A 23,023-nucleotide genomic window follows, 5' to 3' on the forward strand; every position below is an offset into this window, starting at 1 on the left:
AATTTGTACTTTATTTTTGTATACATTTTTAAACAAAACTGAACATTATTATGTAATTAAAAAATGTGCAATTTCCTATTAATTTGCTCAAGTCAGTGTTTCCCCAAAAGTGCGATATGTGTGTACGACACTGGACGTATTGTTAAAATTATTCGAGAGTTATCAAGTAACTCTATGAGAATACGGTAACGTTATAAATAACATGTAAAGTATACAGTAAAATAGCGTTACCGTATTCTCCTAGGGTTACTTGATACCTCTCTACTATTTTAAATTCTATAAACTGATTGTTCGGGTACATCCGCTTACAGTCGTATAAACAGCTGGAACGTGTCAGCAGAACTGTCAGGCGGTGGGGTGATGTAACCTCAAAAATAAAATAAAATAAAATAATAAAATATATTTATTATGGAAGAAGGGATTAAAGAAGAAAATAAGGAACAAACGAATAAAAACGAAGATAAGCCAGAAACACCCAAAGTAGAAAATGATTGGATGGTAAGAAATTTTAGTTCGTGATGAATTCGTTTCTAATAGTTTCATATTTGTATTAGAATGAAACTACTTCCTAAATTTCATTAATTAAATAGATATTACCAACTTACATATTACACTACGTAATTCATGGTTAAACTATTAGATAAGAGTTTATACAGCAGAAAAAAATTAATGCCCAGGAATGTTTATTTCTGTTTCCAAATCGAACCATTGTATGCAGTTACTTTATATAATGTGAATAACAGCAAGCTATTCTTTTTATGCACTAAGTGGAAAATACACTTATAACAATTTATAAATGTAGTACATAATATCGATACATTAGATATGAGAAAACAGGGTAACAACTCGAATTGTTACACTTTGAATTTGAAACAAAAATAATTACCATTTTATGATAAAATATATGTGTGACATCTTCACAGAACGTTATTATAGAGTTGTTATCCTTTCTAACTCGTAAATATTGGTTATTGAAGCAATTTGCAATACCTACTTAACTCCAAATCACTAAAATTCAGACTGGTTATTCTTTGGCATTGGTGTATTGATATACATATTTATAATATACAGTTTACGTATTGTTGTTCTGAAGCTATTTCCTTGTGGCATTTTTATAATCAACTACTTTCAATGGGAAATAAGCCACAATTTTACCAAAAAAATGATTTTATTAACGTTTCGATACCCAAGTCGGGTGTCGTTGTCAAAATACAAAATATTACTAAATTAAACAAAAATGTTGTTGCTAAGTAAAAAATTCTTCTAATAATTTATTTAATCTGACTCATTTATATCAGCAATTCAGACATGTATTATACATTTTAAAAACATATAATGAGACAAGCACCAGTAGGGAGAAGGTCAAAGGGAAAACCCAAACTTAGATACATGGAACAAGTGGAACAAGATCTGAAAACACTTGAGATTACCCACTGGAAGAACAAAGCAAGAAACAGAACAGAATGGCGTAAAATCCTAGAACAAGCCAGGACCCAAAAAGGGTTGTCGAGCTACTGATGATGATGATGATGATTATACATTTTAAAGTCTTCTACTTTAAAATGTATAATACATGTCTGAATTGCCGATATAAATGAGACAGATTAAATAAATTATTAAAAAAATTTTTTACTTAGCAACAACATTTTTGTTTAATTTAGTATTATTTTGTATTTTGACAACGACACCCGACTTGTGCTTCGAAACGTTAATAAAATCATTTTTTTGGTAAATTTGTGGCTTATTTCCCATTGAAAATAGTTTATTACAGTTTACGTGTGTCATGCTTTCTCCTGTATTATTACATCTATATAATTGAGTCAGTCATTTTACCCAGTCTATATTTTGGGTAAAATGACTTTTCAATGCCATAATTATTTTGAGATTGATATCAACCATTCCGCGCTAAAACAATGCAAGATTTCACCAACGATACTTAAACAGTTGCCTTATTAAGTAATTCTTATCGATAGGAACTTCTTAAGTCAATACATAGGAACAATCGGATTTCACAACTAAAAGAATTGCTTATTTAGGAAATGCTTTTCTAGGTATTACCTAGGGTACGTTTGAACTATTTTTGATAAATAAAAAGAAGAACAAGATGACATTTCCTTACTTTTTCAATTATTTGTCGTTATTGTTTGTTTGCCAATTTGGTTTTGTTCAGTTTTGTACTGTTATAGTTATTTTATTTAGTAGTTAGTTATTTGTGCATTAAGTTTGTATATAATAAATATATACGTCTTGTATGTTAGTTGTATATGTACAGTGAAATGGAGGAAAAGAAAAGAGTTGTAAATTTCACACATGACGAAAAATTGAAGTTAGTTGAATTGTCATTAATAAAATAATTTTAAAATAAATAATATGTTGAAAATTACTTTTTATTATTAATTTTTTAATGACACACTTTTAGTTATATCATGAATGGGTTTTTGAAAGACAACACTAGTTTGTTAGGTAGTAGGTAGACTACATAATTTTGTCAACAGACCTGTAAAAAACTCCAAAGGATTGTCTATATTTTCCAACACATATTATATTAATAAAATAAAAAAAATACCTTACAATTAATATACAAAAAACCGAGTACTTAGTTGTAGGAGAAACACCAGAACGCCTACAAATTGAAATGGGAACTATAAATCCAACAGAAGTCTTCAAATACTTAGGAGTCCAAATATCTTCAAAAGCAGGGAGTAACGACGAAATACATTCCAGGATTGGCCAAGCAAGATCAGCCACCAGACAGCTACACGGACTATTGTGGAGTAATAAAATAACAAAAGAAAATAAAAGAAGAATGTATAAAACAATAATAGAAAGTATTGGGTTGTACGGCGCTGAACTCTGGGAAATCAACCAAAGAAACAAGTCAAAAATCAAGGAGATGGAAATGAACTATTGGAGACGATGTTGCCGACTCACTAGACTTGATAGGGTGAGAAACGAAGATATTAGGAGACAAATGGAAATCGATCTAGATATAATAGACACAATCGAAGCCAAAAGACTTAACTGGTATGGACACCTTCAGAGAATGCCTGAAAATAAGTGGCCGAAAAAAATAGAAAAATGGACTCCACCCACAAGAAGAAAACGAGGTAGACCAAGACGATCCTGGAGAGAAGATGTCGAAGATGCAATGACCGCCAGAGACTTAAAAACTGAAGATTGCTTCGACAGAAATCGCTGGAGATTAGGATGCGAGAAGCGGAGACAGCTGTAGAAGACTCGCTTATTATAAAAAAAAAATACAAAATTACAACTAATATAGGTACCTAATATTACAGAATAACAGAAAAATTAAGGTAAGCAAATTATTGACAAACGTCACAAGTACATTAGTCAAAATTGTAAAAATATAACCTGACTGTCAACGATAAGTAATACCTAAAGTTTAGGAAGATCGAAATCCGTATCCTAACATAAGGTAATGCTTAAGCGGTTTAGGCAATTCTTATCGTGTGGTGAAATCCGTTTTAGATTAAGGAAGTACCTAAACCCACTTAGGTAATTCTTAATAATTTAGGTATCTTTGGTGAAATCGGCCATTAGTCTTTAAAACATTGTATGGCAGGTTGATATGTTTTCTGGTCAGTTCGAAAATAACGGATGTCCTCATCCATATCAATGTATCACTTTATCCATATTAACTCATATATTTTTATGAGTTTAAAATATATGAAATACTGTTAAATAAACCGAAGCTACATTGGCTAATATTGATTGGTAATTACTAGGAATATTGGATTCTATTCTATAAGACAGCATGACTTTGACACTTATATCACAGATAGTTAGTTATCTTTGTTTCACACTCTTGAAGACAAAGACAAACAGTGTAGCCGGTGGCTGCTGTGGTAAATACTATGTTTTTTATTTGGCAACAGCGCTTTCCTGCTAAACTTGACGGTAGCGAAAAAACTAATATATGAGGAAAAATTTGTAGAATTTGTTAGCCGTCAAGTTTGCACCAGTAGATTATGATGTCATTAAATCTATGACGTGAATGCCTAATTGGTTGACTTTGAGTTTATAAAAAAAAAATATAAAAATAATTAAAAAAAAATTATACAATCCCCGGCTCCAGCCGGGGATTGTAGTCTGCGGTAGTTGGGACTAGTTACCTCCTCCTGCGGATTGCAAACCCACGGGGGGTTGACCACGACCCATCTGGCGCGTCCCAATGGCTGATAGGGTGAGCCAGTGAGAGGGGGAGGTGCGACATGAAGTTCCGGACTTGTCGGAGAGCATGACGCTCCTCGCACACTCGCTGGTAAGATTGCTAAATAATGTGGGCTTCCACAGAATAGGCACCGCGGATCATGTGGTAGCACAGTTTAGGGGAGGCAGCTGACCTGTGCTTTGAGAGGATGAATGACGAGGACCCGTGTGTCGCGGGAGGAAGGACCTGGTATCAGCCCAAATCGTGCGACACATGAGCCCTTCCATGAGAGAGTGAATGACTGCTATCATACCGTGCCTGGCAGACGGGTGGTTGTTGAGGAAATGTTTGCCAGGTGTGGGGGCTTGCCTTAACCGGCCGGCCAAGTGGAAGGTAACCACAATAAAAATCCCCTCAAGCTAAGGTGGAACAGCATAAGCCGAAGGTTTGGCGTAGTAGAGGATGCTCCTACGGGACTTAGGGGTTGCTAAGCCGCTATTATGCGAACTCCGGGAAATGGGCGAATCCCTGGTTTTATTAGCCTTCCTGTGTTAATGCGGGGCTCTGGCACAGGTGACCAAAACTTCCCTAGCTACTCGTGGGATAAAACATGGACCAACAAAAACAAAATAAAAAAAAAGAGGCTGGAGTGATCTCGGACTCGGACGAGTCCTCCAGCTCAAGCACTGTCGTGGACACAATAGAACACGACAGTGAAGCATCAGCGGGAACTCAAGGAACCGCTGATACAATCACGACAGGGGCTGAAAGAATGGACCTGTCAGACAAAAAACGTTTGTCTGGGGCTCAGAAGAGGAAACAGACAAAGGAAAGAAAAATGGCAGAAGGGACGTGGGAACAACGACCACGGAAAAGGATGCAGAGGAAAGAGGGCTCTTCTAGACCTGCTATCGGGACAGACAAAGGACCCGATAAAGAAAGTAAGAAGAGACCCCGAGAGTACTCTGCTACACTACCCCAGGTCTCCAAAAAGACGAAGCAGGCTCCCAGACCTGCTGACTCTTATACAGAGGCCGCACAAAGACTCAGGATGGCGATCATAGATCGACGACATCCGGAGGTAACACTGGATCAGGCTCAAGCTGACCTGATCCAGAGTAGGATTGCGGATGCAATGGATGAAGCTCCTTCGGGGAGCAGTAATCCACTGCAGTTCGCCAGAACTACCTTTAGCGGAGGCGTCTTATGGATTACCCCCGCTAATGAACACACCAAAAACTGGCTGGTAGGTGCAGTGGAACGGCTGGGCCGTTTGTGGGAGAACGCGGATTTGACGGCTGTCGAATCCAAAGATCTTCCCAAAAGACCCAAAGTTCTTGTGTTTATACCAGGCCAGACACAAGAAGAGGGAGCTATCCGAACACGACTGGGGCAACAGAACCCAGAATTAAGAGTGGGAGGGTGGCTCCTTCTAAACAAAAAAGTAGAGAAGGAAGGAGTACTCCTGGCCTTCTCTATAGACGAAGTGTCCTTCAGGGCCCTCGAGAGGAACCGTTTCCGAGCTTATTACAGACTCGGAATGGTCATCTTTAGAGTCCTTGGAGCAAAAGATGGAGGGGAGAATCAGAATCCTTCAAATTAACTTGCAGCACAGTAAGGCTGCTTCGGCTGCCCTTACGGCTGCAAAAAGGGAATTCGATGTGGCCCTTATTCAGGAACCCTGGGTGAACAGGGGAAATATTATGGGGTTAGGGGGAGTTGGAGGGGAACTCATATATGACAGAACCTCCGAGGTCCCTCGAACCTGCATTATTATCAAAAAGAAATTTAACATACTGCCGTTAACAAATTTTTGTTTTAGAGACTTGACGGCAGTCAAGATAAGGCCGGGGAAGGGAAGGGTGTCAAGAGCGATTACGCTCGCATCGGCGTACCTTCCATATGATGCACCTGGTTCTCCTCCAACTAAGGAAGTGGAGCAGCTGGTAAGAGACTGCAGGGGATCCAGAACCCAGCTGATCATCGGCTGTGATGCTAATGCACATCATACAACGTGGGGAAGTACGAACACGAATGTAAGAGGTGAATCTATACTCGAATTTGTCATGGAAAACGAGCTGAACATAATAAATTCAGGTAATAAACCGACTTTTGTGACTAGGGCTCGAAAGGAGGTCATAGACATAACGATAGCCACCAACTACGTTAGCAATAAAATTACAAATTGGCGTGTGTCTGATGATGCGAGTTGCTCGGATCACAGACACATACAATTTGAAGTAGGGGAAAAAACATGTACCCTAGAAACCTATCGTAACCCTAGGAAAACTAACTGGGAGGCTTATAAAGCAGACCTGGAATATAGTTTAAAACAGACTAAGGATACGATAAGAAATACAACAGACCTCGAAATGGTTGTGGAGCAGCTGCAAGACACAATCATCTCGGCGTATAATGACAACTGTCCTTCAATCAATAAGGAATCCAACAGGAAAGTGCCCTGGTGGAATGAGGGACTTAAAGAATTAAGAAGGAAAGTTCGTAAAAAATTCAACAACGCAATGAACAAGAATATCAGTTGGGATGAATACAGAAAGGCCCTAACTGAGTACAATAAAACTCTGAGGAAGCAGAAAAGAGAATCATGGAGAAGGTACTGTGAGGATATAGAAAGAACTCCAGAATACGCCAGACTCCATAAGATTCTCTCAAAAGGACCTCAGAGCCCGATATATACTCTCCAAACAGAAAACGGAGAGTACACAGAAACAGGGGAAGGAACTATTAGAGAACTGCTGAAAGTCCACTTCCCCGGTTCCCAAGTTACAGACTTAACTTTGGAGAACTGCCAGAAATCAGAACTAGATACCCCTCTGTGGGCATCCAAGGAGAAATGGCAGGCAGCAAAGAAAGTAGTAACTGGGGAAAAGTAAAATGGGCACTACACTCATTCGAACCTTATAAATCGCCAGGATTAGATGGGATTTATCCAGTACTGTTGCAGAAGGGATCCGACCTTCTGGCAAATAGAATATGTACAGTGCTTCGGAGCAGTTTGGCTCTAGGATATATTCCAAAGGCATGGAGAATGATCAGAGTAACTTTTATACCAAAACCTGGAAAAACTGGACAGGATGGGGCAAAGTCTCTGAGACCAATAAGTCTTATGTCTTTTCTGCTTAAGACGCTAGAAAAACTGCTAGATAGGCATATACGGGATGGCGTATTGGAAAACAGACCGATACATAAGAACCAGTATGCATATAGAGCAGGAATGTCAACAGAGACAGCATTACATCAGCTTGTAGAAAAAGCTGAATATGCTCTCAAGCACAAAGAGGTACTATTAGCGACCTTTTTGGACATAGAAGGAGCGTTCAATAACATATCCTTAGAAACAATCTCAAGAGCATCGAGGAGAAAAGGGATCGATGAAATTTGTTGCAAGTGGATAGACCACATGCTACAACAGAGACTCGTATATACGTCCATTCTAGGGGAGAGCATTATCGCCCAGGTCCGACGAGGGTGTCCGCAGGGAGGTGTTCTGTCCCCGCTAATATGGAACCTTGTCATGGACGATTTGCTTGAGTCCCTGGAATTGAACGGCCATGAAACCCTGGGCTATGCAGACGACTTGGTAGTCCTTGTTCAGGGAAAATTCCAAAACATAGTAAGGGAACGCATGCAACAGGCCCTTAATATTGTCACCAAATGGACTGAGGAAGAAGGGCTGAGAGTCAGTCCTTCCAAAACAGTCACAATTGCGTTCACCAGAAGAAGGAAGCTGGAGGACTTAGGGCCTCTGATCCTTAATGGTGAACAATTGGAGCTGTCTAAAGAGGTAAAGTATCTAGGGGTTATACTGGACCCAGAACTTACCTGGAACCGACAGCTTGAAAGAGTAATTAAAAGAGCGGAGGCGACATTAATGCTGACCAGACGCACACATGGAAAAACATGGGGACTCTGTCCGAAAATGGCGTACTGGACATATACAACGATAGTGAGACCCATGATAACATATGCATCCTTGGTATGGTGGACAAAGATGCAGCAAAGAACCGCTATAAACAAGATAAGCAGGATACAAAGACTTGCATGCTTGGGAATAACGGGAGCAATAAAAACAACACCGACGGCGGCACTGGAAACCCTGTTAGACCTACCCCCTCTTGATATATTTATCAAAGGGGAAGCGAGGATGGGAGCATACAGGCTGCAAGGAAAACCAAGGGATAAATACGAGAACCTTGGCCATAATCAGATTTGGAACTATGGTGGGGTAAGTATATCTGATACATACACTGACCACATGGTACCAAAATACACATTTAATAGGAACTTCGGAATAGAAATCAATGACCGAAGGGAATGGAACAGCATCAGTAGCAAAATCAGAGGATCGATCTGGTATACAGACGGATCAAAAACCGATGAAGGCACTGGAGCCGGTATTTTTAGTGAAACAGAGAATGTAGGACTCAGTTTCTCACTAGGAACATACACAACTGTGTTTCAAGCGGAAATGTACGCAATTCTGCAGTGTGTCGCAATGAACAACTTGAGGGCCTATGAAAATAGACGGATCAATATACTCACAGACAGCCAAGCATCACTGAAGGCACTAATGAGCCCGAAAGTGACGTCAAGGCTGGTATGGGAATGCCGGCAAGAACTGGAAGAACTGGCCGAAAGAAATAGTGTAACTCTATTCTGGGTGCCAGGACACACCGGGATAGACGGTAATGAGAAAGCAGATGAGCTGGCAAGGAACGGTTCATCAACTTTATATTTTGGCCCAGAACCTGCTCTAGGAGTACCTAAAACAATAATTAGGGGACAAGTCAGGGAATGGGTCAAAAACAAACACAAAGAATACTGGGGGAACGTACCTGGTCAGCGACACGGGAGGCCCTTAATAAGGGAACCCTCAAAACGGAGAGCTGAGGAACTAATAAAATTACATAGGAGTCAGCTCCGCATAATTACAGGTCTTCTCACGGGTCACTGTGCCCTAAAAGGACACCTGAATAGAATTGGGCTGTACGAAGGGAACCTTAACTGCAGACTGTGCAATAGGGGAACTGAAACAGCACATCATGTACTGTACGAGTGTGAGGCTTTGGATCACAAAAGGCAGGCTATTTATGGACAACCAAAATTAAGTCCAGCAGAATATGCCACCCAACCCATGCTAGGGATGTACAATTTGGTACGTGGAACCAAGCTTGTGGATTGGGTGACATAAAAGGTAGGATGGTTGGCACAATAAGCCCATGAGGCTGCAGTGCCATCGGAGACATATGTCAGACGACCTCCAAAAAAAAAAAAAAAAAAAAAAAAAAAAAAAAAAAAAAAAAAAAAAAAAAAAACAATCATTGGTGGATTGAATTTCTAAACGTTTTGTAGAAAGACGGAGTGAACTCCCCCGAAATCTGAAAATCCTGACTATATCACTGGTATAATTTGATATTTATCCTAGTGGTCTTAAGAGTTTCTATTGGACTAAATGTGACTAAAAAACTTGTTTAATTACGTCTTTTGGCTATTCAAACATAATCACACACATTAGTTAAAAAATCTAATGACTGTTTTTTTTTAGATAAGAAAATGTTTTATATATGATGAAGAATACAGTGATTGTACCTCATTGAAAGCAAGATTTAACCAATACTTCATTTTTGGCAAATCAATAGATTGTTCCCAATGGAAGAGGGACTCTATAAATTGTTACAAATGGGAAAATGACAAAGATGTTAATGCAGCTGTAAGTATATTATTAATTTGTTTATTAAACATATATACAACAGCACTATACGCTTTAGAAGCCTTCGGCGTCGATAGTCTTAACTAGATTTTTCCACGTATTTCGGTCCATAACTTATTCTCTCCAGTCCCTTGTACCCATTTTTTCTATGTCAGTCTGGCAGCATCAAATCACTTCCTTTGCGGTGTCCCCCTTCTTTTCTTCCCTTGTTCTCCTGCTTGCAAAACTCTTAGGATGTTTCTTTCTTGTGGCATTCATAAAACATGTCTCGACCATTTAACTCTAAGCGCCCTGATATTATCACTATAATTAAGCGAAACTGCCTGCAGTGGGCAGGACATGTAGCCCGGGCCCCTGAATCGAACATGATAAAAAAGATTCTAACAGCGCAACCCGTGGGAATGAGAAGACGGGGTAGACCAAAGCTGAGGTGGATGGACGGGGTAACACAAGATGCCGAGAAGATCGGAGTCGGTAACTGGAAAATGCAAGCAAGGGACAGAACAGAATGGCGTAGAAAGCTCGAGAAGGTCGAGGCCGTCTAAGGGCTGTAGCACCAAGATGATGATGATGCCTGATTTTCTGTTCTTTTGGTTTTCTTATATGTCTCCATTAGCTCCTGGTTTATTCTTCTGCCCCTTTCCCTGTTAGCCTCCTTTATACCACCAAAAACTTTTCCAAATTTTCCTCTCCCAAATCTCTTACTTTTTTTCTTCTTTCTGATTCATTTTTAACCCTCTAGTAGGCAAGAGCGCCTACAGACGGTTTAATTTGTAGCTACTTTTCAGCTATTTTCATGCCTAAAGCATGTTAACTCGTCTTTGGTTGTATACCACTGAGTGTACTTGTACACATTTGATTAGCGCTAATTGATTGGCTCTTTTAAGCCAAAACCTATTAGGCTGTGAATTTTTTCCATTGAAAATAAAATTGGCCAGGTGAGGGTTAAGTTTCACATGCGTACAACACTCTTGGTCTCACTGTTGTTTCATAAGTTCGAATATTGGTTGTCTTGGACACGTTTTATGCCTTGAATAATGCATTTAATGATTCTACTGATTTGCTACCTTTCAACAACCATTTATCTATTACTCTCTCTTTTGTTACCTTCTCAAATTGATACTCTCTGTCATTCATCCTTAGAGGGAACCATTTATTTTCGTCTGCATTTTCCCCTCCCATTTCCATAAATAGACTTGGTTTATAGTCGGGCCATATTTTCTAGCTTCTACTTCAAATTTTGGGGACTTTTTCGAAGTTTTATTCTTGAACGTGTCAGAAACACCAAGGCATTGGCAAAATCTATGCACTGCTGTCTTTTGTCCAGAATCGTGCTTCCTGGATATTGGCTCCTCTAATTATCTTTTCCCATACTAGGTTGAAGTCTGTTGACAGAGGTCTCCTTGTTTTAATCCTCTATTGACGTGAAACTGATTCATTTGTTTATTATTAATATTGATTAATTTAAATTAATATTCAGTATTCAGTATAACATTTTTTAGAATGAGTTAGTTAAGAGTGAAAAACAAAAACGAAAGGAGAGGTTACTTCCTCATTACAAGAATGATGTCTGGACAAAACGAACCTCACCTCCTGAAAACTGGAACTGTCCACTGCCAGATTATATTACAAAAGAATATGAAAACAGTTATCTTAATATTAAATCTAAGGAAATGAAAGGAGAGATACCACCTTCATTTGATATGGATTTCAAGTGTAGTATAATGTAATTCTTGTATTGTAGTTTTGTAAATAAAATTTTTTGTTACCTTTCATATGATTGTTATAAATAGTTTTGGCGACAAAGTCCCTGCCGCACCTCTCAGTCATGCAATGAACGTTTACAGTTTTTGTCGCCTTTTCGCATATATTTAGAATAATATTCGCATACCTGTGGTCGTTTCTGCATTTTGATGATACTTTTAAGACAGCGACTTTTTCCATTCTGTCATAATATATTACATTCCGTAGATTTTTCGACTAGAGTTTTAAGTCATTGCAGATGATCGGTACATTCTGTACCTTTTGTATTGGTTGTTCGATGAGCTATGGAATAATAACGGGAATAATAAATATGGAATAACTTTTATAATGTTTCATAGAAACTTTCCACTATGTATGTCTATACCTACATGTCCATAACCCTAACTGCCGGTTTCACAAAATAAAGTTAAGAGATAACCAGAGGTTACCCCAATATATTATAATGGGGAACCTCTGGTTATCTCTTAACCACAAGTTAATTTTACTTTGTGAAACCGGCCGTTAGTGGTTAATGCGGGTATATTGTAGAAATAAAAAATACCGGAGAAACATTTTAGATCATTTAATTTTCAGTGTTATATAATATAAAACATATACCTATTTATTTTAATAATATATTTACAAATAACAGGTCTCTTATGTGAAAAACAAAAATATTAGTTAGCTTATTTTTCCGTCGACCGTCCATTTATGATCAATTTTAACACCCTAAAAATAATTGATTAATGACCCCTATTAATGAATGATTTTCTATTAATGAACGATTTCATTATAGACAACTCAACATACATTGCTTGCATAAATTAATTAAACGCTCTGTGATTGGCAGTGACCTGTGGTGTAGGCAACCAAACATATACCTATTTATATTCCCACAAAAAATTTAAAATCAAGTAGCCACTGTTAGTACTATCTGTCATTGTATGTCATTATTTACTTTATTGTTTAAAATTCTGTGTATTTGAAAAATCAAAAGATGGATATACAGTAGAACCCCGCAAATCCGAACTAATTGGGGAGACAGCCTGTTCGGATTCCGAAAAGTTCGGATTATCCGAAAATTAGCCTAACTAATAATTCAAAGCTGTCGTTGTCGTTGATTTTGAGTCGAAACATGTTCTAGCAAGAGTGTGGACAATTTTTTTGGGACTCAAGTTGACTAGAAGTAAATTTATGTTTAACCTATTTAAGCACTACGTATAAAGTATGTATTTATTTTTTAGAAATTTTAAAATGTAAAAGTCCTATTAATCCTACATTGTCCAATTCTGTAGTTTTACTCTCTATAATAAATGTTTTTAAATTTTTAAATTTTTTTCACTTTTCGTTGGTTTGGATTTGCCGAACGTTCGGATTAGTGGAGTTCGGATTTGCGGGGTTCTACTGTATCTTTATTTCTGAAAAGTACGGTCGACGGAAAAGTTTTGTAACGAACTCATGAATTAAAATGGGGATTAATAATCTCGAACATTAACGCGCTCGCCCCGCTCACGCGTTAAAATATCTCAATTGTTAATCGCCCTTATTAATACACTTGTTGGTTAAATAACTATTATAGTTTCAATACTTCTAAAATCTGAAATTTCCAAACCTATTTTATACAGGATCTCCTTAACGTCAATGGTTTCCTCGAAATTTAAAATCCTCGAACATTCTATAATAAAGGTTTCAAGATTCTCATCACTATTAGATTCATTCATCATAAATGAATTAGTAAATTGGGCCAAGTTTGTAAAACCGGAGCTAAAAGCATCATCCAAATCGAAAAGCTCCAAAGGTGGCGGTGGCAAGTCTTTAAATGAAGGTGGAAATACTGCTGGTTGCAGAGGAGGATAAGGAGCTTCAAATTTTGGAGTTATAATTCGTAAAGGTTCGTGCTTGGTTCCCAGTTCTTCATATAACTTAATAGTTTCCGGAACCAGCATAGTATTCATAGAATACATTTTGTGGTCAAACAATTTTGAGTAATCTACGATATTCTGACCCACTTCATCACTCAGACATAGCTTGGGCTTCTCAGCAAGCATAGCTGTTTCTGATACTATATGATGATCCGTTAAGTCAATATCGTCGTAATCTGCAGCTGGAAACACCAAACTGTCTTGTCCCATCAGAAAATCCATAATAATTTCTCTTAATTTATCATTGCTGTCATGATCAATATACTTATCGGAAAATATATGGCAAGAACCTATGGCTACCAGCCTTCCTTCAGATTTTTCATTATAGTAGAGCGCGCTTATAGGTCTATCAATTGGAAACGATGCTAAACCACTTGTAACTGCAGCCAAACTGGGTTTACTTACACTTAAGATACAGCCAAAAGGATAAACAAATTGAATATCATATTTTTCTTTGTTTAAAACAGTATTTACACTACCATCGCTGATAATTTATCTCCTTTTTCATGAAGGAGTATGTTAACCACATTCTTCCATTTATTTGGAATGTTTTCCTTAGGTACGCACATGTAGGTTAAAAAGTGTTTGGAGACATCAAAAGTGGACCTCCTAGTTTAACTGTCTCAATGACTACACCATCTTCCCCAGAAACTCTATTATTTTTGATGGCATGTTGAATTTCCTCCCTTGATATATCTGGTACATCCTGCGATCCTACATTCTGTACCTTTTGTATTGCTTGTACGATGAGCTATAGAATAACTTGGCTTTTTTTATAATGTTTCATAGAAACTTTCCACTATAAATATGTATGTCTGTATATGTCCATAACCCTTAGTGGTTGATGCGGGTATATTGTAGAAATAAAAAATACCGGAGAAATATTTTAGATATAGTCCGTTCGCTAAATTCAGACTCAACTGGCTAGCGATTTAAGCTAGTAATTTTGCCAATTTGAAAAAATTGCCAAAAAAATCATTACTAAATAGTTCATAATTACTAAATATTTAGTAATTTTGCAAATTTTGTCAAAATTGGCAAAAAACAAAAAAGTTACGTACTAAAATCATTAGCCATTTGCGTCTGAGTTTAGCGAACCGACTATAATTTAATTTTCAGTGTTATCTATATATAAAACATATACGTATTTACTTTAATAACACATTTACAAATAACAAGTCTCCTAAGTGAAAAACAAAAATATTAGTTAGCTTATTTTATAGTTTCAATACTTTTAAAATCTGAAATTTCCGAACCTATCTTATACAGGATCTCCTTAGCGTCAATCGTTTCCTCGAAATTTAAAATCCTCGAACATTCTATAATAAAGGTTTCAAGATTCTCACCACTACTAGATTCATTCATCATAAATGAATTAGTAAATTGGGCCAAGTTTGTAAAAACTGAGCTAAAAGCATCATCCAAATCGAAAAGCTCCAAAGGAGGCGGTGGCAAGTATTTAAATGAAGGTGGAAATACTGCTGGTTGCAGAGGAGGATAAGCAGCTTCAAATTTTGGAGTTATAATTCGTAAAGGTTCGTGCTTTATTCCCAGTTCTTCATAAAACTTGATAGTTTCTGGAACCAGCATGGTATTCATAGAATACATTTTGTGGTCAAACAATTTTGAGTAATCTACGATATTCTGGCCCACTGCATCACTCAGACATAGCTTGGGCTTCTCAGCAAGCATAGCTGTTTCTGGTACTATATGATGATCCGTTAAGTCAATAACCGTCCCATCAGAAAATCCATAATAATTTCTCTTAATTTATCATTGCTGTCGTGATCAATATATACTTATCGGAAAATATATGGCAAGAACCTATGGCTACCAGCCTTCCTTCAGATTTTTCATTATAGTAGAGTGCACCTATAGGTCTATCAATTGGAAACGAGGCTAAACCACTTGTAACTGCAGCCAAACTGGGTTTACTTACACTTAGATACAGCCAAAAGGATAAACAAATTGAATATCATATTTTTCTTTGTTTAAAACAGTATTTACACTACCATCGCTGATAATTTATCTCCTTTTTTATGAAGGAGTATGTTAACCGCATTCTTCCATTTATTTGGAATGTTTTCAAGGTACGCACATGTAGATTAAAAAGTGTTTGGAGACATCAAAAGTGGACCTCCTAGTTTAACTGTCTCAATGACTACACCATCTTCCCCAGAAACTCTATTATTTTTGATGGCATGTTGAATTTTTTTCCTTGAAATATCTGGTACATCCTGAGATCCTACATTCTGTACCTTTTGTATTGCTTGTACGATGAGCTATAGAATAACTTGGCTTTTTTTATAATGTTTCATAGAAACTTTCCACTATATGTCCATAACCCTTAGTGGTTGATGCGGGAATATTGTAGAAATAAAACAATAGCGAAGAAACATTTTAGATAATTTAATTTTCAGTGTTATATATAAAACATATTACGTATTTACTTTAACAACATATTTACAAATAACAAGTCTCCTATGTGAAAACAAAAAAATTTTATATTAAATTTACAATCAAGATGCAGTAGAAATAAACAAACCAAGACACGTTAAATGCTACTATAGGAGCACTCCCGAATCATAATTTACAATGTATAAACTAAATAAACTTTGGAAATCATCATTTGGGATTTACAATGTATATACATTTTAAATTATGATTCGGGAGTGCTCCTAGTAGCATTTAACGTGTCTTGGTTTGTTTATTTCTACTGCATCTTGATTGTAAATTTAGTATAGTTAGCTTATTTTATAGTTTCAATACTTTTAAAATCTGAAATTTCCGAACCTATTGTATACAGGATCTCCTTAGCGTCAATCGTTTCCTCGAAATTTAAAATCCTCGAACATTCTATAATAAAGGTTTCAAGATTCTCATCACTATTAGATTCATTCATCATAAATGAATTAGTAAATTGGGCCAAGTTTGTAAAAACGGAGCTAAAAGCATCATCCAAATCGAAAAGCTCCAAAGGTGGCGGTGGCAAGTCTTTAAATGAAGGTGGGAATACTGCTGGTTGTAGAGGAGGATAAGGAGCTTCAAATTTTGGAGTTATAATTCGTAAAGGTTCGTGCTTTATTCCCAGTTCTTCATATAACTTAATAGTTTCCGGAACCAGCATAGTATTCATATAGTACATTTTGTGGTCAAACAATTTTGAGTAATCTACGATATTCTGGAACACTGTATCACTCAAACATAGATTGGGCTTCTCAGCAAGCATAGCTGTTTCTGGTACTATATGATGATCCGTTAAGTGAATATTATTATCATAATCTGCAGCGGTAAACACCAAGCTGTCTTGGCCCATTAGAAAATCCATAATAATTTCTCTTAATTTATCATTGCTGTCGTGGTCAATATACTTATCGAAAAATATATGGCAAGAACCTAAGGCTACGAGCCGTCCTTCAGGTTTTTCATTATAGTAGAGCGCACCTATTCGCGGTGTACAAGTACTTGGAGGGAATACGAGAAACGATCGTGCTCAAATAGCGGAAAAATCTTGCAACTTTCTTAAATAATTCATATTGTCAATTGAAATTGTCAAATTGACGTATATTTCATACCTACTGTCATTGAAGAAGAAAAAAATATGTTGCTCACAATATTGATATGATATACCTACAATTATTATATAAAAGTATATTTAATTAATTGTATTTTGCTTGCTGTACCTACTGCATTTTAATAATTAATTTTATTTACTACATACAATTGTTTACCCTTTAATAACATAACCTTAATCTTACTTTTTCTTCTTATAATTTTTTTTATCCAGCAACCAGGACCAATATGATTGGCCAATATAATTAAAAGTGCGAAAAATGTTGCCGAGCTATGAAACCAGGTATCGCTTTTCCGAACTTGCACGGTCCCAATAGGTCTATCAATTGGAAACAATGCTAAACCCCTTTTAACTGCAGCCAAACTGGGTTTACTTACACTTAAGATACAGCCAAAAGGATATACAAATTGAATATCAAATTTTTCTTTGTTTAAAACAGTATTTACACTACCATCGCTGATAATTTATCTCCTTTTTTATGAAGGAGTATGTTGTTCTGAAGCTATTTTCTTGTGGCATTTTTGCAATTAACTAGTTTTGATGAGAAATAAGCCACAATTTTACTAAAAAAATTATTTTATTAACGTTTCGACGTCCAAATCGGGTGTCGTCAAAATACAAAAAATAATGTAAAAAGTATGTTAACCGAATTCTTCCATTTATTTGGAATGTTTTCATTAGGTACGCACATGTAGATTAAAAAGTGTTTGGATTCGAGACATCAAAAGTGGACCTCCTAGTCTCAATGACTACACCATCTTCCCCAGAAACTATTATTTTTGATGGCATGTTGAATTTCCTCCCTTGATATATCTGGTACATCCTGCGATATCCTACATTCTGTACTTTTTGTATTGCTTGTACGATGAGCTATAGAATAACCCAGGCAACCAAGTGACGTCAACAACGTCGAGGAAACGTCAGTATTTGGTGGAATATATACACGTAGTTGAACATTACGTCATATCGACGTCTTTTGTAGGTGATTTTAAATACGTAAGATTAATGACGTTAAAATACGTTTAAAAGACGTTTTCATTTCAGCCAGCCTAAGTCTGACGTCACGAAATTGGGAGGAGCTTGGAGCTTAAAAGTTACAAAACTAGGGTTATGTTTGTATCATCGTTGTCGTTTCATTTCATTGTTTGTTTGTCCTAGTATTTTGCCTTTTTTGGATTCATTTGGATTTTGTTGGCTGTTTTGTGTGTATTTTTTAAAACTTCTGTTTGTCATTTGTAAATTTTATAAATTTACCACAATGCAAAGTGATTATTTAAGGAAATTATTAATGGAAACTCCGCAGATGTTTTAGAAAGGTAGGCCAAACAATTTTTTATTTACTATTCATTTTTCCCTGATATTTATCAATAATGATGAATTTTGCAAGCAATAACATTATTTCTTTTCTTGTTTTAGATATTCATTGAAGCTGAAAATAATTGGAGATTTAGATCCATATACAATTCAGTCATCAGAATTGGATTTTACAGTGCATTCCTTCAATTACTGTTATAATGCTATTATAGATAGACTGCTAGAGTCTCACAGTTACTGCTTTAAGCAGCAGATGAAAGCATACAAAAGCCTTCAGGCACATAAAAGCCTTCACAACTGGATTTGTTTTGAAACATTGATGTTTTGATGATTTCTATATTATTGTTGGAAAGGTAAGTCTTTATTTTATTTATTCACCATTAAGAAATATATGGATAACAGTATTAGTGTCTTTCGGATAAATGGGTTTTAAATATTAGATTTATTTACGTTTATATATCTGTATGAAACCATACATATTGTCCTAATTTGTAAACTGTGTTTTTCTCCATATTTCTCTGAAAATGAGTTATTACTGCCATTTATTTGAAAAAATCCCTACTCGTTTAAAAAAGGATGCACATGCATATTTTTACCAGAAGAGTAAATAGTGACATCTTCGTATACACTATATCTCCCTTGCAGCAAATTTAGTACGAAAAATATGTATCTCCCCAGTTTGTCATACCACACGGTTGACCTCACTGTTTAGAAAGTGATATTTTCAAGAAAGAGTTGGTGGTAAATAATATTAATACACTCATTAAACAATATAGGTACAAATGTTAGTACCTATCTATAAAATATTCCATTTTAGCATTCTATCTTTTAAAATGGGAGATACATAGTATTCGCATTAGTCATATTTAGAGAAATAATTTTTTGTGCCTCTGTAAAATTTGGATAAATGGAGTTACACAGTTTACAGATTAGGTCGACGACATGTAATTGCTATGATAGAAAAGAGAATAATAAACAGTCATGATCGTTTGTTCTAAAATTATATTATATGAATGTCTGATTTTAAAATATTCTCAATCATTGTAAAGAACGCAAATACTCGAATGAAAATAAATTTTTGTACTTGAAGCATTCCCACAAAGATAAAATATTTTTTAGGTGAAAAATTCCCAAAAAGCTAATGCTAAACCGCTAGATCTTCAGTGAATAGCCAGTTCCAATGGCATAGCAAATGCACATTGTATGTGTATGGCCAGTAATAGTGAAATTTGCAGCCATATTGCAGCAATCTTATTTGCAGCTGAGTATGCCCACAGCAAGACAGAAGAAGAAGAACCCAATGCATGTACAGATGTTACAGCTATGTACATTCTCTGGTGAAAAACTAATGAGTTTTCAAGCTGTTCGGTCAGAGTGCTTGTTGCGCTCTCTAAACGAACTGATATATAAGACGGCTTTGGCTTCATGTTGCAGTGATATGAAAATGGTTAGTCATTTTTAATTATAATGTACTTCTTCATCATGAGTATTTATGTATAGGGCTTTTCATTCACAGTCATTTGTTTCGAGCTTCTGTCATGTGTCACATAATATTAATATTATATCTACGTCATACGTTACTGGTATATATCAATGATACACACCAAAGACATATGGCATAGATATATTAATATTATGTGACACATGACAGATGCTCGAAACAAATGACAGTCGATAAAAAGCCCTATTAGTCTTTTAAGTGTGTATTATCAGATATCACATGTAAATTGTTTTTATCATGTTAATTTGGTCATTACAGTCCCTTAATCAAAAAATATATTTTTCAGGTGTCTGTGGATCTTTTTGTATGCAAAAATTTGTAATAATTATTTGAAATCATTTTGAGGATTATTAGAGTATGGAAATATATGTGAGAACACATACTATTATAGTTTTGTCCTATTTTTTATCATTCAATAGTCTTCTTAAAATTTATAAATATAAAGCAGATAGTTTTCATTGAAATTCAATATATTGGGTCTTATTTGTATGTATTCATTTTTGACTAAAGGTACGATTCCGATAACGACTGCAGACATCAACTGCAAACATCAGTTGCAGTTCTCGGCGTTATGGACGTTACTACTTTGCACTATTTATCTGTATGAGACTTATTCCGACATCTGACTGCAACTGCTGTCTGGCAGAACGTCAGTTGCTAATAATTATGCAAATTATTAGTGCAAAATAATGACGTCTGTCATGGTGACAACTGTAACTGCCATCTGCAGTCGTTGTCGGAATCGTACCTTTAAAGTGTGTGGTATACCTAATTATAATAATTATATATATATATATATATATATATATATATATATATATATATATATATTATATAACTTAAATGGTTTAAACTTAAGTTTGTTATTACATTGTGACTTAAATGTTTAATTTGTTAATAAATCATTTATTAGTTTATATGTTGTTTCACTTTTGACACAGTAAATACTTATAATATAAAAAGTGAAAATTCTATGTATGTTATATATGTTGCATTGAGGATATTATAATTCTATGCATTTTAACAAACCTTCCATTTGGTTTTACTTAAATGGAAAAATTGCAATACTAACAATGCCCATACGAATAATTGAATGGGCCTGCCGAATAACGTTGTAAGCGCCACATGGTTTGTTTTTGAGAAGTCAAAGAAAGAGTTTTAATATTGTGATGATGGTGAGTTTATACATTTTAAGGGTTAGTAATACAGTTTTTAAATACAAAATACAAACTGTATTACTCACCTTTAAAATGTATAAACTCACCATTATCACAATATAAAACTTTTTCTTTGACTTCTCAAAAACAAACCATGTGGTGGACCCATTCAATTATTGTGTATTTCTAAAACCATAAAATGAAAATTAAATCTAAAAAACGACGCAAAATCGACGTAAAAACTACGTTTTTCATATCACGTATTTAAAACGTGATAAAAATGACGTGATTTATGGTGGGACATATTCACGTGATCTTCGACGTCGAAAAAACGTGATAAACTGACGTCGTTTGGTGATAATAATGACGTTTTTTCAACGTTTTTTAAACGTTATTTGGTTGTCTGGGAACTTGCCTTTTTTATAATGTTTCATAGAAACTTTCCACTATATGTATGTCTGTACATGTCCATAACCCTTAGTGGTTGATGCGGTATTATTGTAGTGTAGAAATAAAAAAATAGGGGAGAAACATTTTAGATAATTTAATTTTCAGTGTTACATATAAAACGTATACGTATTTACTTTAATAACATATTTACAAATAACAAGTCTCCTATGTGAAAAACAAAAATATTAGTTAGCTTATTTTATAGTTTCAATACTTTTAAAATCTGAAATTTCCGAACCTATCTTATACAGGATCTCCTTAGCGTCAATCGTTTCCTCGAAATTTAAAATCCTCGAACATTCTATAATAAAGGTTTCAAGATTCTCATCACTATTAGATTCATTCATCATAAATGAATTAGTAAATTGGGCCAAATTTGTAAAAACGGAGCTAAAAGCATCATCCAAATCGAAAAGCTCCAAAGGAGGCGGTGGCAAGTCTTTAAATGAAGGTGGGAATACTGCTGGTTGTAGAGGAGGATAAGGAGCTTCAAATTTTGGAGTTATAATTCGTAAAGGTTCGTGCTTTATTCCCAGTTCTTCATATAACTTGATAGTTTCTGGAACCAGCATAGTATTCATAGAGTACATTTTGTGGTCAAACAATTTTGAGTAATCTACGATATTCTGGCCCACTGCATCACTCAGACATAGCTTGGGCTTCTCAGCAAGCATAGCTGTTTCTGGTACTATATGATGATCCGTTAAGTCAATATCATCGTAATCTGCAGCTGGAAACACCAAACTGTCTTGTCCCATCAGAAAATCCATAATAATCTCTCTTAATTTATCATTGCTGTCGTGATCAATATACTTATCGGAAAATATATGGCAAGAACCTATGGCTACCAGCCTTCCTTCAGATTTTTCATTATAGTAGAGTGCACCTATAGGTCTATCAATTGGAAACGATGCTAAACCACTTGTAACTGCAGCCAAACTGGGTTTACTTACACTCAATGTACAGCCAAAAGGATAAACAAATTGAATGTCATATTTTTCTTTGTTTAAAACAGTGTTAACACTACCATCACTGATAAAGCATTCTTTTGGATGAAAATACTTGTAGTAGTGTGTCCGGATTAAACAATCTATATTTGGTATAATTCCAAAATGTTCTAATAATATATTTATGTTGCAAGTATCATTAGGATTACCTTCCATTAGTAATATCAACATTCTACCTCCTTTTTCGATAAAGTTCTTCATGGCATTTATTTCATTCTCTTCAAAAGGTAGTTGAGAACCAGCTAAAACAAAAACCAAACAATTCTGCAACACATTTTCTGTTATTTCTTCTCTATTTACGATAATTTTGGCTTGGAGTTTGAGTTTTCGTTGAAATATTTTAAAATTCTCGTTCAACTTAAATATTTCTTGTTTGGATGCATTAAATATAATAGTATTTTTATTTTCAAGTGAAATATCATCTGTAGGAGGCATATTTACAGATTATACAAA

The 23,023-nt window shown here is 35.6% G+C and overlaps 4 protein-coding genes, 1 long non-coding RNA gene and 1 pseudogene across 5 annotated transcripts; 2 read left to right on the top strand and 4 right to left on the bottom strand.

Annotated features, from left to right (window-relative positions):
- The first annotated feature begins 312 nt into the window (after positions 1 to 312).
- Positions 313 to 11,677, top strand: LOC114325946 (UPF0545 protein C22orf39 homolog). Its single transcript, XM_028274102.2, has 3 exons — positions 313 to 498; positions 9,738 to 9,902; positions 11,405 to 11,677. The coding sequence occupies exons 1-3, from the start codon at positions 409 to 411 to the stop codon at positions 11,630 to 11,632; spliced, it is 483 nt and encodes a 160-aa protein (XP_028129903.1). The 5' UTR covers positions 313 to 408; the 3' UTR covers positions 11,633 to 11,677.
- A 1,359-nt stretch (positions 11,678 to 13,036) lies between these two features.
- On the bottom strand, positions 13,037 to 14,059 carry LOC126882690 (intraflagellar transport protein 52 homolog; the record flags this gene model as incomplete). The annotated part of the gene is made up of 1 exon (XM_050647667.1): positions 13,037 to 14,059. A coding segment is annotated over one exon (852 nt), but the record flags the coding sequence as incomplete, so codon positions are not given.
- A 701-nt stretch (positions 14,060 to 14,760) lies between these two features.
- Positions 14,761 to 16,028, bottom strand: LOC126882691 (intraflagellar transport protein 52 homolog; annotated as a pseudogene).
- A 196-nt stretch (positions 16,029 to 16,224) lies between these two features.
- On the bottom strand, positions 16,225 to 17,930 carry LOC114325956 (intraflagellar transport protein 52 homolog). The gene is made up of 2 exons (XM_050647668.1): positions 17,897 to 17,930; positions 16,225 to 17,053 (listed from the first exon to the last, which is right to left on the bottom strand). The coding sequence occupies exons 1-2, from the start codon at positions 17,928 to 17,930 to the stop codon at positions 16,317 to 16,319; spliced, it is 771 nt and encodes a 256-aa protein (XP_050503625.1). The 3' UTR covers positions 16,225 to 16,316.
- An 88-nt stretch (positions 17,931 to 18,018) lies between these two features.
- On the top strand, positions 18,019 to 20,247 carry LOC126882374 (uncharacterized). The gene is made up of 3 exons (XR_007697306.1): positions 18,019 to 18,457; positions 18,558 to 18,808; positions 19,575 to 20,247. It is a non-coding gene; the product is annotated as an uncharacterized LOC126882374 (long non-coding RNA).
- A 1,510-nt stretch (positions 20,248 to 21,757) lies between these two features.
- LOC114325945 (intraflagellar transport protein 52 homolog) lies at positions 21,758 to 23,005 on the bottom strand. The gene has a single exon (XM_028274101.2). It carries the CDS (start codon positions 23,003 to 23,005, stop codon positions 21,758 to 21,760), a length of 1,248 nt encoding a protein of 415 aa, XP_028129902.1.
- Positions 23,006 to 23,023: the final 18 nt, after the last annotated feature.

Source organism: Diabrotica virgifera, chromosome 3 (genome assembly GCF_917563875.1).
Source record: "Diabrotica virgifera virgifera chromosome 3, PGI_DIABVI_V3a".
Classification (NCBI taxonomy): domain Eukaryota; kingdom Metazoa; phylum Arthropoda; class Insecta; order Coleoptera; family Chrysomelidae; genus Diabrotica; species Diabrotica virgifera.